Here is a 19,325-nt window from a genome sequence, read left to right as displayed (position 1 = left end):
GGTGGCATCATAGAGCGCTGTGTATTTTAATAATTAGTGTTGAGTTCTGTTGAATGCAATAGTAAAACAGTTTATTTTACAGGTGTAAAATGAATACACACGCAGTGCCCCATCCTCGTTTTTGGCTGGAGGATTGTGGGCTATAACTTTGGGCTATAACTTTTTGTTACAGCCAAAAGGGGCTGCAAATATAGCTAAAATAAGGGCACAAAAAGGCAAAAAAAATGCCAAAAACACTCTGTGCACACAGCAGAATTACTCTTGGAAAATTTTCAGTCAATTACAATAACATCTATGTTGAAGAGACTTAAAGGGAATTTGTCACCAGTTTTGTGCAGCCCAAACCACAGGTAGCATAATGCAGGTGTTGGGAGCTGGATCCTGATACACTATGATTTACGCTGAAACTCTTTGAAGTTTTCTGAGAAATTGTAGTTTAAAAATGCAGCCAGGACCTGGCTAACTAGTTGTTGGAGTCCTGGAGGCTCTTCTTCGCCTTGAATTTGTGGAGTGTCTTACACTTGTAGGTATAGGTGTGTTAGCACTTGACTGGCGAAGTGGAGCCTTCTGGACTGCTTTATGCACCTGTTATGCTGCCCATGGTTTGGGCAGCATAAAACCCTGTAACAGATTCCTTATGTTCACTGGAAGCTGTGGGAGAAGGGAGATATTAAGCAACCAAAGATTTTGTTACAAATTACTTCTAAATAACATTACTTTATTTTTATTTTTTTCGTAGCCTTTGCTCCAACCTTGGTCTCTCCTTACCAGTATGCAATGACAGGTAAGATAATGTCTTTTTTAGCTTTTCGAAACGGTGTAGGAGCATTTGTGTAACAGCAGCAGCAGGGATGTCTTAGTGGCAAGTTTCACTACTGTTGAAGACTTGAAGACTGCCCCTTATTACTTCCAGCTTACATCAGCCTAAAACAAAAGGGGAAATTGATCACAACCCATGTAGAAGAGTGGTGCAGTTGCTGATAGCACCCACTCGGATTGCTTCTTTCATTTTTAGTGTGCCTGTCTTGAGTTCGAAAGGAAGAAAATGAATAAGGCTTTCCCTGTCAGCGATAGTGATCATTGCAGTGCTGTTTGTCTTTTTTCATAATTTGACCTTTATTCATCCAGTTTTAATCTGGTTGAGTCTCGGCAATAGTTCCCACTACTTTGCAATCGAGCAGAGAGGAGGGGGCATTACTGCTGCTTGCACTGATCTCCCTGACCGGTCAGTCTGACTCTCCGAGTAGCTCTACTCCTGCTATGCTATCTTCAGAACTCTGGTTGCATAAACAAGGTAGCTCCCTGACTTACTAGCTAATAGCTATGCCGTTTGCACAGCCTGCACAGTCTAACACTAGAGCTCTATGTAAAAGTTTCTTGTAGAGTAGTCAACAAATAGAACTAGTGAATACTCCACAAGAACCTTTGACATTCAACTCTAGTGTTAAACTGTTGGTATAGTGAGGGTTGTGCAAACAGTGTAGCTACTAGCTAGTAAGTTCTTGGATCTACATTGTTTACATACCAGACTGACTGGCCATGGAGACAAGTGCGCACCACCACAGTTTGGCCTCTTCACCAGTTAGTCACACTTCTATCTATGCTTGTTACCCCTTCTACCTCTCCTTATAAACAGGCCCTGGGGGTGGGGGGTGCTGTGGGGTCATCCAAAAGGAACATCTAGTGGGCTCCAAAGCCTAATTTATATAGTTTTTTTTATACAGATCTATGTTTTACTTAGGTGTTGGAGAAAAGTATTCAACCTGGGAGCCAACAAAGAGGGAGCTAGAGCTGTTACGACATAACCCCAAGAGAAGGAAAATAACCACAAACTGCACCATTGGTAAGTAGACCAGTAAAGTGCGTTTGTTACTTGTGAAGAATGAATGTAACTCATGACTGTGGGTTGTTTTTGGCCTTCTATGGCTAGAGCAAAATCTTAGTCTTTCTTGCTCAGGTCATTTTGGGGGCAGGGGGCACAGAAGACTGGTTCTAGGCTGCTTCCACTAAGAGGTGATACTAGGCAAAGTGATGGCTCCACCCACACAGGCTATGCTACACCCTGCAGACACTGTGCTAATCAGTTTTTTAGCTTAGTGTTTGATAAGGCAGGCACTCATGCATTTCTGCTGGTTTCTGCATTTTCTTCTAGGTTTCCCCCTCTTTTTTTTTTTCTTTTTGATAAACAAAGACAACTATGTCTACTTGTTTCTCTTCTCCCTGAGCAGGGCAAACCCTGTGAACCACGCTGCAATTTTGAGACCCTGGCTTAAAGAAGGCAAACAGGACGAGCACGAGCACTGCATGGTCACCTACATTCCAGTTTATTCTCCATCATTAATCCTTCTGTCCAGAGAAAAGTACACTGGAGTGGTCTAAACTTGGAAAACATGATCCTAAGAAGGGAAGGAAGTATTGCTTTTCTAGGTGAGAGTTTCTAACAGTGTGCGGTACCCACCCCGCTACCACTGCCTTCAATACAAACTCCTTCCGTTGTTCTTGCAGAACCCTAAACTTTTTGCACACCACTAGATGCTCTCCTTACCATCCATTCCACTGGACTGCTCCATGCCTTTTATTCTCTGTATTGTCCTACAAGATGTGTCCAATTCTATCCAGTTTAACAATACCACCACAGTTGCATACCATTTAGGTGACCCTCAGCCCCTCGAAGTTACCTCGGTCAGGTTTTTATGTTGGTTCAGAGCTATTTTCTTACTGTGTCCCTCATGCAACTGGTAATATACTGAATAGTGGCCTTGTTTAACAGACCACCTTTGGTTCAGGTGCATGGTTCCTTCATTACCTCAGTAGACTCTGGTTGTTCCCTGGGATAAACTTCTAATGTACATTTCTCGGTCGCTTCTTCATTGGGGGACACCTTACTGATTGGTATATGCTCTTGCCACTAGGAGGCGCTGACCCTAGAAAGCAAAGTCGGCTCCTCCCTGGCCGGATATACCCGCTCGCCTGCAGTGAGGTAATCAGTTTTAGCTAGTGTTAGTTAGGAGGCAAGACACAGGTCTGGGAGCTCTCCAGACCTGGTCTTTTTTATTTTCCAGTAAGGGCTGTTTAGTTAGGTTTTTATCTTTTTGTTTCCCTTTTTCAGGTGGGGGTTCAGGAGCATGGCGCTACCGATTCACCAATATGTGGCTAAGGGGCACGGGTCATAAGAGTTTGCACCGATAACCCCTTCCTGTCAACGGCCACAGCCTGGGGTTGCACCGTGGGTCCAGATCCCCCTATTTTCCCTGCTCGACTTGGGCTGTAGCAGCATGAAGTGATGCAGGTGACTAAAATGCTGGCTGAAGACGTCTCTAGGTGAGTATGTAAACCCCCCCCCCCTCCCCACACAGGACTTAAGGGGTTAATATTTTCCTTGTCTTTCATAGCAGTCACTTATGGACTTACTCTTGTGGGGCCAGTTTAAAGGGTCTTTGGACCAATGTTTAATGGGGTCTGGGCTCTCTTAGTCTCAGCGCGATGTCCGTTGAAGTGACCTGGCGTGTCCTGTGGACCCTATGCTGGGTGAAGGGGATACCAACCATGCCTCCTTAGCCTCACCCGATCTCCCAGGGTGACTGGGATTCTATTCAAGGCTTCACTGCCTTTCCAGTGGCTGATTGTTTTCCCTTATCACCAGCGTTGGCAGGGGCACTCCTTACGCCAGACCGTTGTCTACACAGTGTCCTCCACTGTCGGTCTCCCATCTTGTGTCTGCTGCGTGCAACGGTCTGAAGGTTCCTGCAGGCAAGGGTCTGCTGTCAGTGGGCCAGTTTTCGTCTGCAGGGTCTCCTACACCACTGGGTCACCCATAAGTTTGGCCGCAGTCCTGTGCCCCACTGTCTGTGGGAGGTTTCGAAGTGGAGTTTTCTGTGTACTCGGGAATCCACCACCTGTCAGCCGGGCGAGACCGGCCGGGACGGAGTCTATTCAGTTTTTTGTCCTGTTGCCATAAGGCGGCATTTCCCTGCTTCGACAGTGCCTGGCACACTTGTCAATTCCCCCTCCACAGGGGGTACGGGGATCAGCTAGCGTGGTTGGTGCTAGGGTTTTTCCCCTTCGCTAGGGGAACTTTTTCTCTGAGCGCTATCCTCTGCTCCTGCAGCCTTGGCACTCTCCTGTTTGAAGGAGTTTAAGCGCTCATGAATGGCTCAGCGTCAGCCAGTCTAGCCACTTGTTTGGGTTCGGCCATTGCCCTCTTCATCCTTTGTCGCAATCTCCTTGGGACTTCTCCTTGACTGTGTCGATGGTGCGACACTGACGCCACAGTCTCCTGGAGTGACCTCCCTGTGCCCCGTACCGGGGGTCTCTGCTGCGTTCCCTTTTTGTTTTTCCTTTGTTCTGTCCTGACAGGATGTTGCTTTGGAGTGCTCTGGTCTCCTTGGGCGGCTAGGGTCCAATTCTGGTTAGTCCTTGTGTCGGACACTATCCTAAACTGATGTGGCAGGCCTTCCTTTTTCGGTTGGCCCTCCTGGTTCTTTGGGCCTTAGTGTTTCCATTGTGGACAGTCCTTCTGTACCACACTTCTGCTTGTCTTGACAAGGAAGTTTGTCTCCCAGAGTGTGTCGCGGCTGTTGGGTTTCCTTCCCCTTCAGGTACAAGTCTTTCAGGTGCTGCAGGCACTTCCAACTTCCCGTGTTGGCCGCTCTGGTGTTCTGGAATCCTATCTCATCTCCAGGGATGGGGGATCTTCCGAGAGCTTTGTTACTGGACCTTGGTTGTCTCTGGCCTGGGGTCTTGTTTGCGAGCCTTACAGACGAGTGGGTTCCGTCTGTTTGCCCTTTTTTTCTAGTGGCTGTTATTCCCACCCTAGGGGACTGCTTTGGCACAAAAAAATCTCCTTTTTTTTTCATTCCCAGGCAAATCTAGGCAGAGAGCCTACAATGCTAGTGACTCCTTGCAGGCTTTGTCAGGTGTGATGTGACCACACAAACTTTTTTTATATTAACTTTCATGTACATTATCCTTCAGTTTCTCTTACCATCTGTCTTCCAGAGACCACCTGCTTTCTCAGAGATCAGTTTCTCACCAGCCTGTGTGGCTACATTGACAGCATTACTGTATGGATGACTATCTTGTGGTTTCTCTGAACTATTATAACCATGCTGAAGGTCAGAAGAATGAGGACTTGGTCATTATAATTTATTTATTTTTTATTCATGGAATGCCTCTTTTCAGACATTGTTTTAGAGGTTTAGCCATATTTCCCTCCCTGATGTGGTGATTTATTCTCGACACAATTTCTTGGGACCCCTTGGTCCTTGATAAGGTCACTCCCTTTTTTAAACATCAGCTTGTCTCACTCTTCTTCCTACAGTTCCTTCCTTCTGTCTGAAAGTGGTCCTCTCCATTCTGGGGAATTTCTCCACATCACCTAGGGGTAACTCTTAAAGCTATGCTGGGCAACCTCCTTTTGTTGATCTCTCTCCTTTAATCTCCAAAATGGCATCCATGAATATGCTGATCCTTTCCTCTTGACTTGCTGTTCTTTCCATTGGACCTTTTTATGAGCCCTTACATGTTGCACCATTCCTACTCTCCTTTTACAGGTGTATAACCTCACTTTCTGGTCAGCTCTCAAAACTTTTTTGCATCCTTTGATTTTGTGTTCCCCTGGTCGTAGAGTTCTGCATAAATCAGTGAATTAGGGTATTCCACATCTTTCTGTGCCCCCAATGACACGAGCAAGAAAACAGTATTTTGAGTGCTCACCACAAAATCCTTTTCTTATGGATTTCACCAGGGGGCACAATTTGCTGATATTTCTTCAATGGGCTACTTTTTATTTGTTTTTCTTACCCATTAAGAGCCTATACTCTTCGGTCTTCTCTGCCCCTCAAGAAAATAATTTAGATGCAGCCCCTGTAAATGTGACATGTTCAACCTGGTTTATTTATTTATTTTTGGTCACTTGAAGATGCACAAAGGTAGATACAAAGTAGAAGAATCGAATACTAAAATTGGGGGGCATGGGATAATTTATTTGGTTATAAATAAAGAAAAGTGGCTGTCATGCATGTGCTGGTATGTTTTCGAGAGGTGGTGTTACATTTCGTTTATGTAGTCATTTAACACTGCTTAGGTTAGGGAACACATACTGTTGTAACATCCCATTAGATCACCGTTATCAGTAATAATTTGTTATATACAAACGTGCAGCTTCTCTTTATGCCTCCAGTTTCCTTTACGTGGAATCCCTGTAATGTTAATTATGTTACCGTATTCCCTAGGAAGCATCCAAGTGCAAAAGTGCTGCTATGTTAAACACAGTGCTAAATATATGCTTTTTGTTCAGAGGTTTCAATGACTAAGCGCACCGGGCCGCCAAAGTAATTATAGCCCAGCAGTTACACTGCCAAAACGAAAGTAAAACTGCGCCGTGCGGCCGGGCCGGAGGAGCGCCTGCGGTAACAGATACGTTGCAGCTGCAGAAAGCAGGCACGCTAATACCGTGCTCCACATACACACTGTGCCCACATACATGTGCCACTGCTCAGCCCCAGAATAAAAACTTTTACCCCATAGACGGTAGAAAGGAGGGAAAAAACCCTCCTGGCCAGTCCCATTAACCCCCATACAAAAAGGTGGGCCACAAACTTGGGGTCTCCAGATGATGAGAATCCAGCACCTAAGGAAAAAGGGGAAATATACTCACCTTAGTCTGAAGAACTTGCCTAATGAAGTCTTCAGTCAGCTTTTGTCACCTGCATCATGCCGGGCTGTAATAGCGAGACGAGCAGGGAAAAGTGGGGGACCCGGACCCATGAGGTACAACCCCAGGCGCTGACCGTTGGCGAGAGGGGGTTGACAGTACATCCACGATGCCTGTGCCCCCTCAATCGCAAATGGGGAAACAGTGAACACTATGTTCCTGAGTCCCCACCTGAAAACAGGAAAGAAAAAGGAATAAAAAGTCTAACACGTCCCTAACCTAGGAAAATAAAAAATGAGACCTGGGAGAACCACAGACCATGTCCACCTCCTTAAGGCACGAAGCTAAAACTGATTAGCTCAGTGGCCTGGAGGCGGGTATATCCTGCTGGGAGGAGCCGATTTTCTGTTGCCATAGTGTCAAGCCTCCTAGAGACAGCAGCCTACACCCATGGTCTGTGTCCCCCAGAAAGAGATTTTACAGACTAAGGACTGAAATAACCAGTTCCCAAAGTACAGGATTTGGCTATCCATTTGGCAGCTTCATCCCTCTACACACTGCATACAGGAGCAATATATTTAGATCTAGAAATTTCTTTGATCAATGCATTTATTTTCCCACAATCTACACTTTCAATTTTTCTGCTATTGCTTTGGATTCATAAAAATTTGAAAGCAATACAAGCTGTTTAGATCTATAAATTATTTTTCTTTTTACGCAGTTGTATAAACATAAAACCATTTTGAGGCTGAAGCTATCATGGCCTGATTACCCCAAATCCACCATCTACTATTACAATAGACCAGCTGCTGTAATGTACTGTTTTTTAAATGCACCAGAATTCTGGCTTTATTTAAAAAAATAAAAATAAATTAAAAATCAGTTTTTTAGACACATTTTCTGCTGCTTGCATTAGTATGGCTTGGCTAAAAGGAAAGGTTTTCTGTAAAGTAGTCATGACTTTGAAGTGAGACGCCAGGATTTAGGTCCTTTGTCATCTTGTGTTTTTGGAGCAGCATTCACATGTTCATGCTGCAACATCATTCACTTGCTGTGGGTTTGCTAAAGAGCAGTTCTAGGCTATCTGTTTGATAGAGAATGCATGGGGAATCGCAAACATGCTTGACCTCTTCTCCATTCACATGAAGGCACAAGAAATCCCTGCAGTCAGGTCAATGTTGATCCCTCCTGTGGATAGGTGATGAGATTCAATCTTGAAATAACTAATTGTGACTACATCCCAACAATTTCTCAAATGTATATACTGTCTGTACAGGATTGAAAGGGTTTATCCAGGAATAAAAAATGCCTAATTTCTTTCAAAGATTGTGCCCGGTCTCTCCACTTTGGGTGTGGTAATAAAACTTTGCTCCATTCACTTCAATGGGAGTGAGCTACAGCACCACACCCAACCTGGAGACAGACAGGGAGCGATCTTTGAACAAAATTAGCTGTTTTTCTATTCCTGAGTAACCCCTTTTTAAATGTAGTTTGTCCAGTTGGAGTCCTACTTGGTGCATATATGTTTAGGAAATGCACCAAACAGTCACAATTACACTACATTTGGCCTATTTAAGTCAGTGTGCCTCCAGCTGTTGCAAAAGTCTCCACACTTACAGCTCAAGCAAAGTCCTGGAACTTGATGTGAATGGGGGGCTTAGTGTTTTAGAGAAAGTGTGGCAGATTTATGAAAACTGTCTTTAAAGAAATGTTGTTGCTCCAAGTAACCTATCACAGCACAGCTTTCATTTTCTAAATACATTGTTAGAAATAAAAGCTTCACTGTGATTGCTATGGCAATTATTTTAGTTTTCTTTTTCCTTAGTTTTTTGTTTGGCTTGTTTTTTAAGCATACGATAATTTAGATCAAGAAATGTTTTTGTCTAACAAGTTTTGTATTTAAATTTTACAGGTTTGCGGGGTTTAATCAATCTTGGGAACACGTGTTTTATGAACTGTATTGTCCAGGCACTTACCCACACTCCTCTGCTGCGAGATTTTTTCCTTTCTGACCGTCACAAATGTGAAATGCAAAGCCCAAACTCTTGCTTGGTTTGTGAAATGTCAACACTCTTTCAGGAGGTAGGTAAAGCTGGATGTAGCTTTGTTTTGTGAAGTTAACTCTGTTGCCCTGGTCAATGGCTATTCACTCGGACTGCATAAAACTAGTACCTTGTCTGAATGTATGTGCTCATGTAAGTGTCACTTGGGGAGATTAATCAAAACCTGTATAGTGGGGCAGGCTATAGAAACCAATCAGAGTGCTTCTTTTGTTAAAAAGGTATCTGAAAAAATAAAAGCTGGAATCTGGTTGCTGTGTACAACTGCTCCCACTGTTTTTTCTCTGCCCATGTGTTGAAAAATCTCCTCCACGGTTATCTCTTTTTGCTGCTCTTTAGAAATGTAATGATTTGTTTGAATTTGAACAATCTATATATATTTTTAAAAGGGCACTGTCAGATTCAAAAACTTTTGGTATGTTGTACATCTTGGAAAAACCTTAACCTTTCTAATATGCCGTATTTCCCAGTGCAATAATACGACCCCCAACTTTTACAGTTAAAATAGTTTGGGATATACTCACCGTATAAGACTACCCCTCTAGGTACTACTCACACTAGGTTGTCAGTATAGTTCCCCCGCCCCCCCACATCAGGTTGTCACCCCCAACTTTTGGGAACATTTTCCAGGGTTAAAAAGTAGTCTTATACGCCGGAAAATACGGCACTTCATAAGAATTTTATTTCTGTTTTTTTTTATTGAAATTGTGGCTTCTAAAATCTTGTCCCTCTCCAAGCTGAAGCACAGACATAAAGTCCAGTATGTGTGGGTGGGCCAGAACTCCTCTAGGAGTGTTATCAGACAAGAGAGAGCACAGAGGAGTGCTATCAGACAGGAGAGTAAAAAAGATAAGATACAGCACTCCATGGTGTAATAAAAGAGACCTGTTAGCTATAAGGTCAATATAGCAGGAGAGGCTCACCTGATTTTGTTGTGTACCCACATACATAACAATGGTGAGCGCATAGGGTGTCCGCAGCCAGCCGATTGGAAAGAATTGGAGTAAGGACTGACTTCTGAAGAATGCCGGCTTTAGATGGCGCAGATCAGACATGCCAAATGGTAAGTAAAGTGTAAGGGTAATTTATTCTCCCAACATGCAACGCGTTTCACTGCCACAGCAGCTTCATCAGGCATAACAAGAGACATATGTGTGGTGAATTTATCCAGGTGGTGAAAGGATACGTCAGGGATAGTGGGAGGGGAATAGGTATAGGGAGTGGGAAACATCTAGGAAAGGGAGGTATCCTCACAACTGGGTAAATTCGCCGTACAAAAAAATAGTACTATAAAAACTTTAAAACAATATAATTAAAACAGCAATAAAAATATATACACACAAATATATAATATGACAAAATATAGGGAATTGGACAAATAGAGAGCGCCCGCGTAAATTAGCGAGCGTTCTCTATGGTCTCTTTCAAACCATGCTGTATTAAAGTCGAAAGTGTGAAGATCCAATATGATTCATGATTGATTAAATACTGAAAACGGTTTGGTTTGGTAGATGGAATAGATTCTAAAATAATCAAATGTAAAGATGAAGTGTCACTTTTATGAACTAAAGTAAAATGACGTGACACATTATGGAGTGTGAATTGATTCTTAATATTGGATCGATGTTTAGACATACGGCAGCGTACTGTTTGAATTGTCCGCCCGATATATTGTATATTGCAGCTGCACGATAGTAAGTATATAGCGAATTGGGTGTTACAATTCAAACTTTGTTTAATATTAAAAGATTTTTTTGTATAAAAAGAACAATTTGTGAACAAATGGGTCCATCATGCTACAACATAGACAACGAGGTTTTTTGCATGGAAAACAACCTATAGTAGGAAAAGGAGGTAACATACTAATAGGAGAGAGATTTTTTCAATCTATTGGGGGCAAGTAAATTCTGGAGGTGTATGGATCTCCTATATGTAATGCCCGGTTTAGAGGGGACTAGATCCTTGAGTATCGAATGTGCCAGTTACGTTTTGAAGATGTTATGCATCAAAAGAGCCGCTCTATTATAACTAGTAATGAAGTTGTATTTGAATTGGTTGGTTTCTTTTTTATCTTTCTGATGTGTAATGGTGGTAAGATTTATGTGTTTTATATTTCACTTTATGGTAAGCTGAGTTAGTAGTGAATCTGAGTAGCCTTTCGATATAAACCGTTGTTTTAATATTTGTGCCTGTAAAGAAAAATCCTGGTCGGTGAAAAATTGCACGCACCACTTACGTTTTTTTTTTTTTCCCCTTACACAAAACCGTAGGTGAAAAACCAGATACAACCTGTATGTTTTTTTTTTTAAATGGTGGTCAGTGGGAACCGTACAGAACCGTATGTGCATCCGGTTTGCACAGTACGGTTTTGCAGTTTGCACATGCGCAGTACATGCTGAAAGTTGTTCCCACAAATGGAACAAGAAGAATTTTTTTTATTACCAACCTAAAACCGTATTTTATTTTTTTAAATCGGATTAAACCATATGCTACCGGACATAAAAAATAATAAATAATAAATTAAAAATAGTTTAAAAAGACAAGTAAACGGTTTGTAATTGTACAAAGGCCAATCCAAGCCTTTCTACCCCTGCCTTACCTTAACTGCCACCTTGGTATAGGCTTTCCCAGATCAAAGGTGCTATGCCTACCCTATTGTGAGTCCTTACTAATGTGTTGGTGCAGGAGGAAAATACCCACTAGTTTCTAGGAAGGGCAACAATCTGGCTAGAAACAACAAAAACACGCCCATAATGGGTAAGGGACTAAATAAAAAATAAAAAAGGCCTGGGGTAAAAAAACTAAATATAAATCCCACCCATAATATGTAATTTATATTGATGACTTGGTAAAATTGTACTTAAACACTTATAACAATAATGAAACATGATGTTATTAACATATGTCTACTCCAGTGTTTCTAAAGCGTGGTCCTAAAGGCCATGTTTCCTGGATAGGTGCTATAAATGTGGTAGTGCCTGATTCACTGACCATAATTAAGGGATAAGGAAATCCTGAAAAAACAAGACCTGGTGACCGGGGGGGGGGGGGAGGGGAGGAGGAAAGACAGGTCTTGAGGACCACTCTCGAGAAACACTGGTCTATTCAGTCTCAGGGTGTTAGACTAAGAATTCCTAAAAATAATTTCCATGTGTTACCAATCCTCACTATCATTCTAGGTGATAACTGATACACTCTATCAAGATGCTTATTCCAACGTGTTTCCATAGACATTGTGTGGGCAGACAGCTAATTGGATAACACATGGGAATCTAGAGGTAGCACATGATGCCACTGATGGGGTAATGTGCCTATTGCTGCATAGATTCTCACCTTCTATTCCAAAAACATCTCTGGTCTGACGGATCATTACCAGCAGTGCATTGGTCTGCATGCTGCGGAGTCCTATGGTGGCTTTCAGCTGGCATGTCTGAAGTCCTCCAGGCAGATTGTTGCCCTTCCTAGTCATAAGCGTGTATTTTCCCTTGAACTACTGTATTAGTGAGGATTCATATTAGGATAAGGGCTAGCTCCTTAGTTCTTGGCTCACCCATACCAGGGTGGCAGTTTAATAATTAACTGAAAAGACAAAGAGAGGAGCGCGATCCTAGTGTATTACCATAGTATATACGAGCAAGGGTTGCAGATAAGTGATGCTCAGAGGATAACATCTAGAGCAGCATATCGCTGAGCGGGTCAGCAGCCTTGGAGCACCCGATCCTCCAAAAGGGTCGGCAAGCAGAAATGGATTTTGGTAGTTAAAGAAAAAATTCTCCAAACATGTCGCTTCTCCCATGAAATGTTTTTCTTTCAGCATCAAAGGTATAAAAGGATGGTGATGTGCACATCTTTATAAAGAGCTCGGTACGAGCTACAAATGCATTGAAAATGCGATCACCATTTTATACCTTTTTGATGTTGAAATAAAGAAAATCTTTTTATGGGAGAAGCGCCAAATTTAGAGAATTTTTTCTCCGCCCTCACATGGTTGCAGCATTGTGATGAATAGAAGACCTCAAGCTCTGCATGTTTCAGTCTGTGCAGATTTCAGTAAGGCTCTCCAGCAGCTGTCAGTCTGTGTGGCTTTCTGTGAGAATTTGTGAAGCTTTCACTTTCTATGCAGTTACAATCAAGCTCAGTGCAGAGAAACACTTCCTGAGTTCAGACTCCTGCCAGGCCGGGGGAGACCGAACTCACTGTATTAATTTTGGCAGGGAACAGAACAGAGCCATCTAGTGGCCGTTGATAATTTAAGAAAGCAAGTGAATGGGAATGTGTCTGCTAATTACACAAGGAACACTATATTAAGGGTACGTTCACATGTATGCAGATTTGATGCACAGGATTTGATGCACAGGATTTTCTGCTGCAGATTTCAATGTAAACTAAATGACTTAGAACAGCATCTAATCTGCAGTTACAAATCCTGCGCATCAAATCTGTACAGGATTCTGTATGTGTGAACATACCCTAAAAGTTTTATTTGGTGATGGGTATTCTTTAAGGCCACCAAGATCCAATCTTGAATCTGTTGTGGAAAGGTTGGTGGTATAGGTGGTACAGTAAGCAAGACTATTGTGTAATGCCATGAAAGTATTGTGACCTGCTGTAAATTAAAGGGGTATCCAGCTTTCCAATATTAAGCCATTCATGAGGACAGTCCAACTCTCAATAGTCTGACTCTCTGCACCATGTTCTTCAGTGTTCACAAGTACTCTGTACCTGCAGTTGCTGACAAGTGAATGGGATAACACTGCAGTATATTACACCATTAATACAAGTAAGTGATTGCAGTGCTTGATTAATAGACTAAAAATAGGCCAAGTACTTTTGTTCCAGGGATAGAACTCCATATTAAATGCATCAGTGGCCATGTTTTTCTAAGGAGTCCTGTCATCTTCCCTGTTATAGCTCTTTACAAGCAGCAGGGTTTAGTCTGTTTCTAAAACTCGGGGAGAATACTATGCTTAATGTTAGCACATTATCAAGAAAAAAATAGCATTTTATTTCTGTAAAACTATAATTTACTTAGAAGAGCAAGAAAATATCTACTTGCAAACAAATGAGGATTATGGCGAGTGATGGAAAGAGTAATTTTATGTACATAAGCCATAATTTGTGGGTGTCGTGAAGAGTTGAGTGGATTAATTGGAAGCAAAACTGTGCCAGTTCTTCTCGGGAATCAGTGTCTGCATGTTACATGGCAGTAGAAACATTAAATAAATGTACAATAGAACATTGGCATCGTTTTAGGGCTTGGAAGACTTAAATCTACCGTAACAAGCCATGGCTGCAATAATTCAATTGTATGGAGTTGGATAAGTTTGACACCCTTAATTTCCATTGGTATCTGTCATGAGCGGATTCTAGTTTTCAACTCATTGGATATATCTGCTGGTACATCCCAGTTAACCCACGTGGTTGAAGAAAGAGCTTAGGAGTTAAATTTACATGCCATGGCTAATGGCAACCTTAAAGCGTACCCATCAGATCCAACAAATTATTTTTTTTAATAGATCACTCAGTACCTAATCCTGACCATGTACATCTAATTTTTGTCTAGCACCTTTATTTTTTTTATTACACTTTTAATTTAGCTCACTAGTCTGAATTCCTCTCAAAGGAAGGGGGTGTGGCATCACTGTTCATGTCTCCGCCCCCCTCCCTCGGTATACTGTCTGCTCACATCTCCCCTAGCATTAGCAAAACTACAACTCCCAGCTTGTCCTCACTGACAGTAGCGGGACACAAGCTGACAGTGGGAGGATTATTCCTCCAGCTGTGAGCCCTGCGCTCACAGCTGTCAATCAAGGAAGTGTCCATGACATAGATGATGACGCATGGACACAGCAGAACTAGTATGTGTCCAAGTGGGCGGGAGGGGAGCTGTTTGGCTTTTTTAGTATGAAATACTGAAAATTTTCTAATGCAAGCAATTGCAAAAATGTTTTGCAAAAATTTTATTTCAGTACAATAAAGATAATTATACAAAACAATGGCTCAACAGTGTCCTAACAAAATTCCAAAAAATAAAACTCAACCTATAAAAAAAAAGCCCTTACACAGCTACATTCATAAAATTGTTTTTTTTCAGAACCAAAGTTTTTTTAAATTTCTTTTCTTTTTTTTTTTTTTTTGTTTTCCCCTCCCCAATACATATTGCGCAATAACATTTTTATCTATATGTATATAGTATTCCTGCTGCCTCACTTGTTGCTCCTGCTGGTAATGCCTGCTCAGAAACAAAATTTCAGAGGAAGCAAGAAGTAGTGGGGACCAAAAACAATTAGTGACGGCCAACAGCATGCAGGGAATCTGAAGGGGAGCATGCTGCTTTCATTTTGAAAGCACCCTTACCCCGTTGTAAAACATTTGACATGCCTGGAATACCCCCTTTTTAGGGCGATCGCTGCTTGTGCAGCAGATCAAGAAGTGTTTGTAAATACTTCCCAGGAAACTGATCTAACAAGTGTGTAGAAATGTTTACTAGATGAAGGAGCCAGTAGTAGTATACAGCAGGACTAAATCCATATATAATCCTCCACAAATTCTGAAGAAACCAGGACCAAAGCCAGGAATGGGTGAAAACTGTGAGCTTGAGATTTCTCCCAGCATCACCCCCTTTATTATGTAGGGACCCTATTCTTAGCCTGTCAGGCCTGCCGGAGACAACCAGCAGTGTGAATGGAGCCTTACAACTGTTTACTTGTGTTGGGCGCGAATATTAGCATTTTGAATTTTTATCGCGAATATATTCGCTATGTATTTGAAATTATGAATATTCGGGTTTTCTCTATCGGCTCCATTGGGGGACACAGACCTTGGGTATATGCTGTTGTTGCTAGGAGACTTGGCACTATGGAAACCAAAAAGTCGGCTCCTTCTAGCAGGATATACCTGCCTACAGAGCCTGAGGTAATCCGTTTTAGCTTAGTGTCTGCAGGAGATGGACACTGGTGTGGGGTTTTCCCCAGACCTGGTCTAACTTTTTTTTTTTTTTTTTTTCTAGATTAGGGACGTTTAGTTTCTAATTTCCTTTTTTATTTTCCTTTTTTTCAGGTGGGGACTCAGGAACATAGCGTTCACTGTTTCCCCATTTGCGATTGAAGGGGCACAGACATCGTGGATGTACTGTCAACCCCCTCTCGCCAACGGCCAGCGCCTGGGGTTGCACCTCACGGGTCCGGGTCCCCCACTTTTCCCTGCTCATCTCTTTCAAAGCCCAGCATGATGCAGATGACTAAAAAGCTGGCTTCATCAGGAAGACTTAATTGGGCAAGTTCTTCTAAGGTTGGTCATCCTCCCCTACCCCCCCCCCCCCCCCTTTTTTTTCTTTCAGGTTTTGGGGGCTTGCAACCTCTGCAGTCCCACTGTTTTAGTCCCACTCCTTTTTATCTCTAGAATGTGGGGACTTTTGAGGTGGAGGCATCTAGGGGGCCTAGTTGTCAGTGGTGTAGGACTGTCTCAGCACTCTCTGGGCTCCAGTGTTTTCACATTGGGGGGGTTCTCTCCTTTACTCAGCAGTTGCGGCTTCCGTCTCACTCTAGCTATTTTCTCTGTGCTCCGGCCGCATGTGCAATGGGTCCGGAGCACAGCTTACTTTCACTTTTGCAACGTTAAGCTGCCCTCTGCGTATTCACCCGCTATCTTCCCCCTGCTCTCGCATAAGGGGGTTGAGAGCGGGCGTCATTTACAAGCTAAGATTTCTTCCCGGGGGATTCGCGCCCTAGAAGTCCAGGCGCGAACCACCTCAGCCAATGGGAGCAGGGCAGGGGAGCCGGGACCAATCAGAGGCGCTCCTAGTCTAACCTCTCTTCTCATTGGTCCTTCTGCCCTGGCTTCTCATGGCCCCAGATTGTCCTCGGAGGGCGTGGTACGCCAACGTCGTCCAGCTCCTGGACGACGTTCCGCTGCGCCTTCAACCTTGTCCAGACCACCTCTCTCAGGGTCCCCTTTGCCACCCCAGTTTACAGTCGCTGAATTTGACGGCGTGGTGGTTGAGACCGTGGTTCTAAGTTCCCGGGGCTTCTCAACTCAGGTGATGAGCACCATGCTCAAGGCGCACAAGCCGCCTTCCGCGAGGATATACCACCGTACCTGGCGGTCTTATTTTCGTTGGTGTGAATCGCAATCTTTCTCCAGTGGTGGTCTCCCTTTCCCGACTCCTTTCTTTTTTGCAGTCAGGGTTGGAACAACAATTGGCTCTCAGCCCTTTCCGTTCTTTTCCAACGCCCTCTGGCGTCTGATTCTCACGTTCGGGCCTTCCTTCAAGGAGTGGCCCACGCGGCTCTGCCTTACAGGTCCCCTACACCTCCCTGGGATCTCAATTTGGTTCTTGGCGCCCTGCAGGGCATGCCCTTTAAACCCCTCAGGGAGGTTTCCCTTCGTTTTCTTTCCTGGAAGGTGGCGTTCCTTATGGCGATTACCTCCATTAGACGGGTTTCGGAATTGACTGCTCTTTCTTGCCGCTCTCCCTTTCTAATCTTCCATCAGGACAAGGTTGTTTTTCGCCCGGTTCCTTCTTTTTTGCCTAAGGTGGTTTCTAGCTTCCACCTCAATGAGGATATAGTCCTCCCGTCCTTTTGTCCCGCTCAATCTCATCCCGGGGAGCGTTTGCTTCATAAACTAGATGTGGTACGGGCAGTACGCACCTACCTCTCCATTACCTCTTTTCGTCAAAGTGATTCCTTTTTTGTTCTTACAGACTGTCACCGTAAGGGTCTCCCTGCTTCGAAGGCAACCATTGCTCGGTGGATCAGGTCTGCTATTTCGGAAGCTTACCATTGCAGGGGGAAGACCCCCTCCTTTCAGGGTTTCAGCTCACTCCACGTGTTCTGTTTAGACTTCCTGGGCTCTCCATAACAGGGCGTCAGCCTCTTAGGTCTGTAAGGCGGCTACCTGGTTGTCCTTGCACACTTTTACTAAATTCTACCAGGTTCATACTTTGGCATCCGCTGATGCTAGTCTGGGCCGTAAGGTGTTGCAGGCGGCGGTGGCTCAGCCTGCCCCTTGATTTTCGGTGCCCACCCTAGGGATGGCTTTGGTACATCCCAATGTCTGTGTCCCCCAATGGAGCCGATAGAGAAAAGGAGATTTTTGTTCTTACCGTAAAATCCTTTTCTCGGAGGATCCATTGGGGGACACAGCGCCCACCTTTGGTGTTCCTGTTTTTTGTTACCTGTCCGAGGGTGTGCTCTGGTTGCCTCGGACTGGTCTTGTTTTTCTGCCTCTTGATCATCTCCTACTGCATGGTGACTAAACTGATTACCTCAGGCTCTGTAGGCGGGTATATCCTGCTGGGAGGAGCCAACTTTTTGGTTCCCATAGTGTCAAGTCTCCTAGCAACAACAGCATATACCCAAGGTCTGTGTCCTCCAATGGATCCTCCCAGAAAAGGATTTTACGGTAAGAACAAAAATCTTTTTATTTTTTTTTTTTTTTGCATATGCGCATATTCCTTTTTAACTTGTGGGCCAATTAGAATGATGCAAATACACTTATCAGAGGTTATCAACAACATCCCTAGCAACCAATAGTAAAGTTGTCCACCCCTCACTTTTTTCTTCCTTAAATACGAGAATATAACGGAAACTCGAAATTCACGAATATAGGACGAATATTCATCTATATATTCATGAAATATCGCAAATTTGAATATGGCCAATGCCGCTCATCAGTACTTTTTACCATTTAAGGACAGATGCACAAAAGTCTCTGTATATTTGTATCTTTAACCCCTTAAGGACCCAGCCAATTTTCACTGTAGGACCTGGCCATTTTTTGCACATCTGACCACTGTCACTTTAAGCATTAATAACTCTGGGATGCTTTTACTTTTCATTCTTTCATTGAATTAGCATTTTAACTTTGCTCTCTGCTAATAAGGAAAATGAATATTCCAAATGATATATTGATTCACATATACAATATGTCTACTTTATGATTGCATCATAAAGTTGACATGTTTTTACTTTTGGAAGACATCAGAGAGCTTCAAAGTTCAGCAGCAATTTCCAATTTTTCACAACATTTTCAAAATCGAAATTTTTCAGGGACCAGTTCAGTTTTGAAGTGGATTTGAAGGGCCTTCTTATTAGAAATACCCCACAAATGACCCAATTATAAAAACTGCACCCCTCAAAGTATTCAAAATGACATTCAAAAGGTTTGGCATACTATTTTGGAAACTACAAGGCACGTAACAAGGGGTCCAGTGAGCCTTAACACCCCACAGGTGTTTGACGAATTGGATGTGTAAATAATTTTTATTTTTACAAGGGATAATAGAAGAGATGGGGTTACAAATTTTGGGGGGCATTTTGTCCTATTATCCCTTGTAAAAATGGGAGGAAGCACTATCACCGTGCAAAACGGAGCTTGGTCGCCATCCTGTGTCCCCCCCCCCCCCCCCCCCCACTACCCTCTTCCCATGTAACATATTTGTGAGTATGCAGTAAAAAGAATTTATTCAGCTGGTTGCGGTGAGTTGCCGATTTTTTTTTTTTTTTTCTTCTGCTTTCAAGATTTCTTTTTTGCGTTTGTCAGAACCACTGTAAAATCAGCCACCCCTGTGCAAATCCCCATTTAGGCTTCGACTGTAAATAGTGCGC

At 43.1% G+C, this 19,325-nt stretch overlaps 1 protein-coding gene across 2 annotated transcripts in view; it reads left to right on the top strand.

Annotated features, from left to right (window-relative positions):
* The window catches only part of USP22 (ubiquitin specific peptidase 22), an 81,252-nt gene that overhangs the window by 36,188 nt on the left and 25,739 nt on the right, over window positions 1-19,325 (top strand). For both annotated transcript variants that reach the window (XM_056533944.1, XM_056533945.1), the window contains exons 5-7: window positions 740-784; window positions 1,742-1,843; window positions 8,568-8,737. In XM_056533944.1, the coding sequence (XP_056389919.1) occupies window positions 740-784; window positions 1,742-1,843; window positions 8,568-8,737 (317 nt within the window). The remainder of the gene's footprint in view (window positions 1-739; window positions 785-1,741; window positions 1,844-8,567; window positions 8,738-19,325) is intronic.

Source organism: Hyla sarda, chromosome 8, assembly GCF_029499605.1.
Source record: "Hyla sarda isolate aHylSar1 chromosome 8, aHylSar1.hap1, whole genome shotgun sequence".
NCBI classification, from domain to species: Eukaryota; Metazoa; Chordata; class Amphibia; order Anura; family Hylidae; genus Hyla; species Hyla sarda.
Note: the sequence above shows the minus strand (reverse complement) of the source record. Positions and strands in the feature narration are given on the sequence as shown.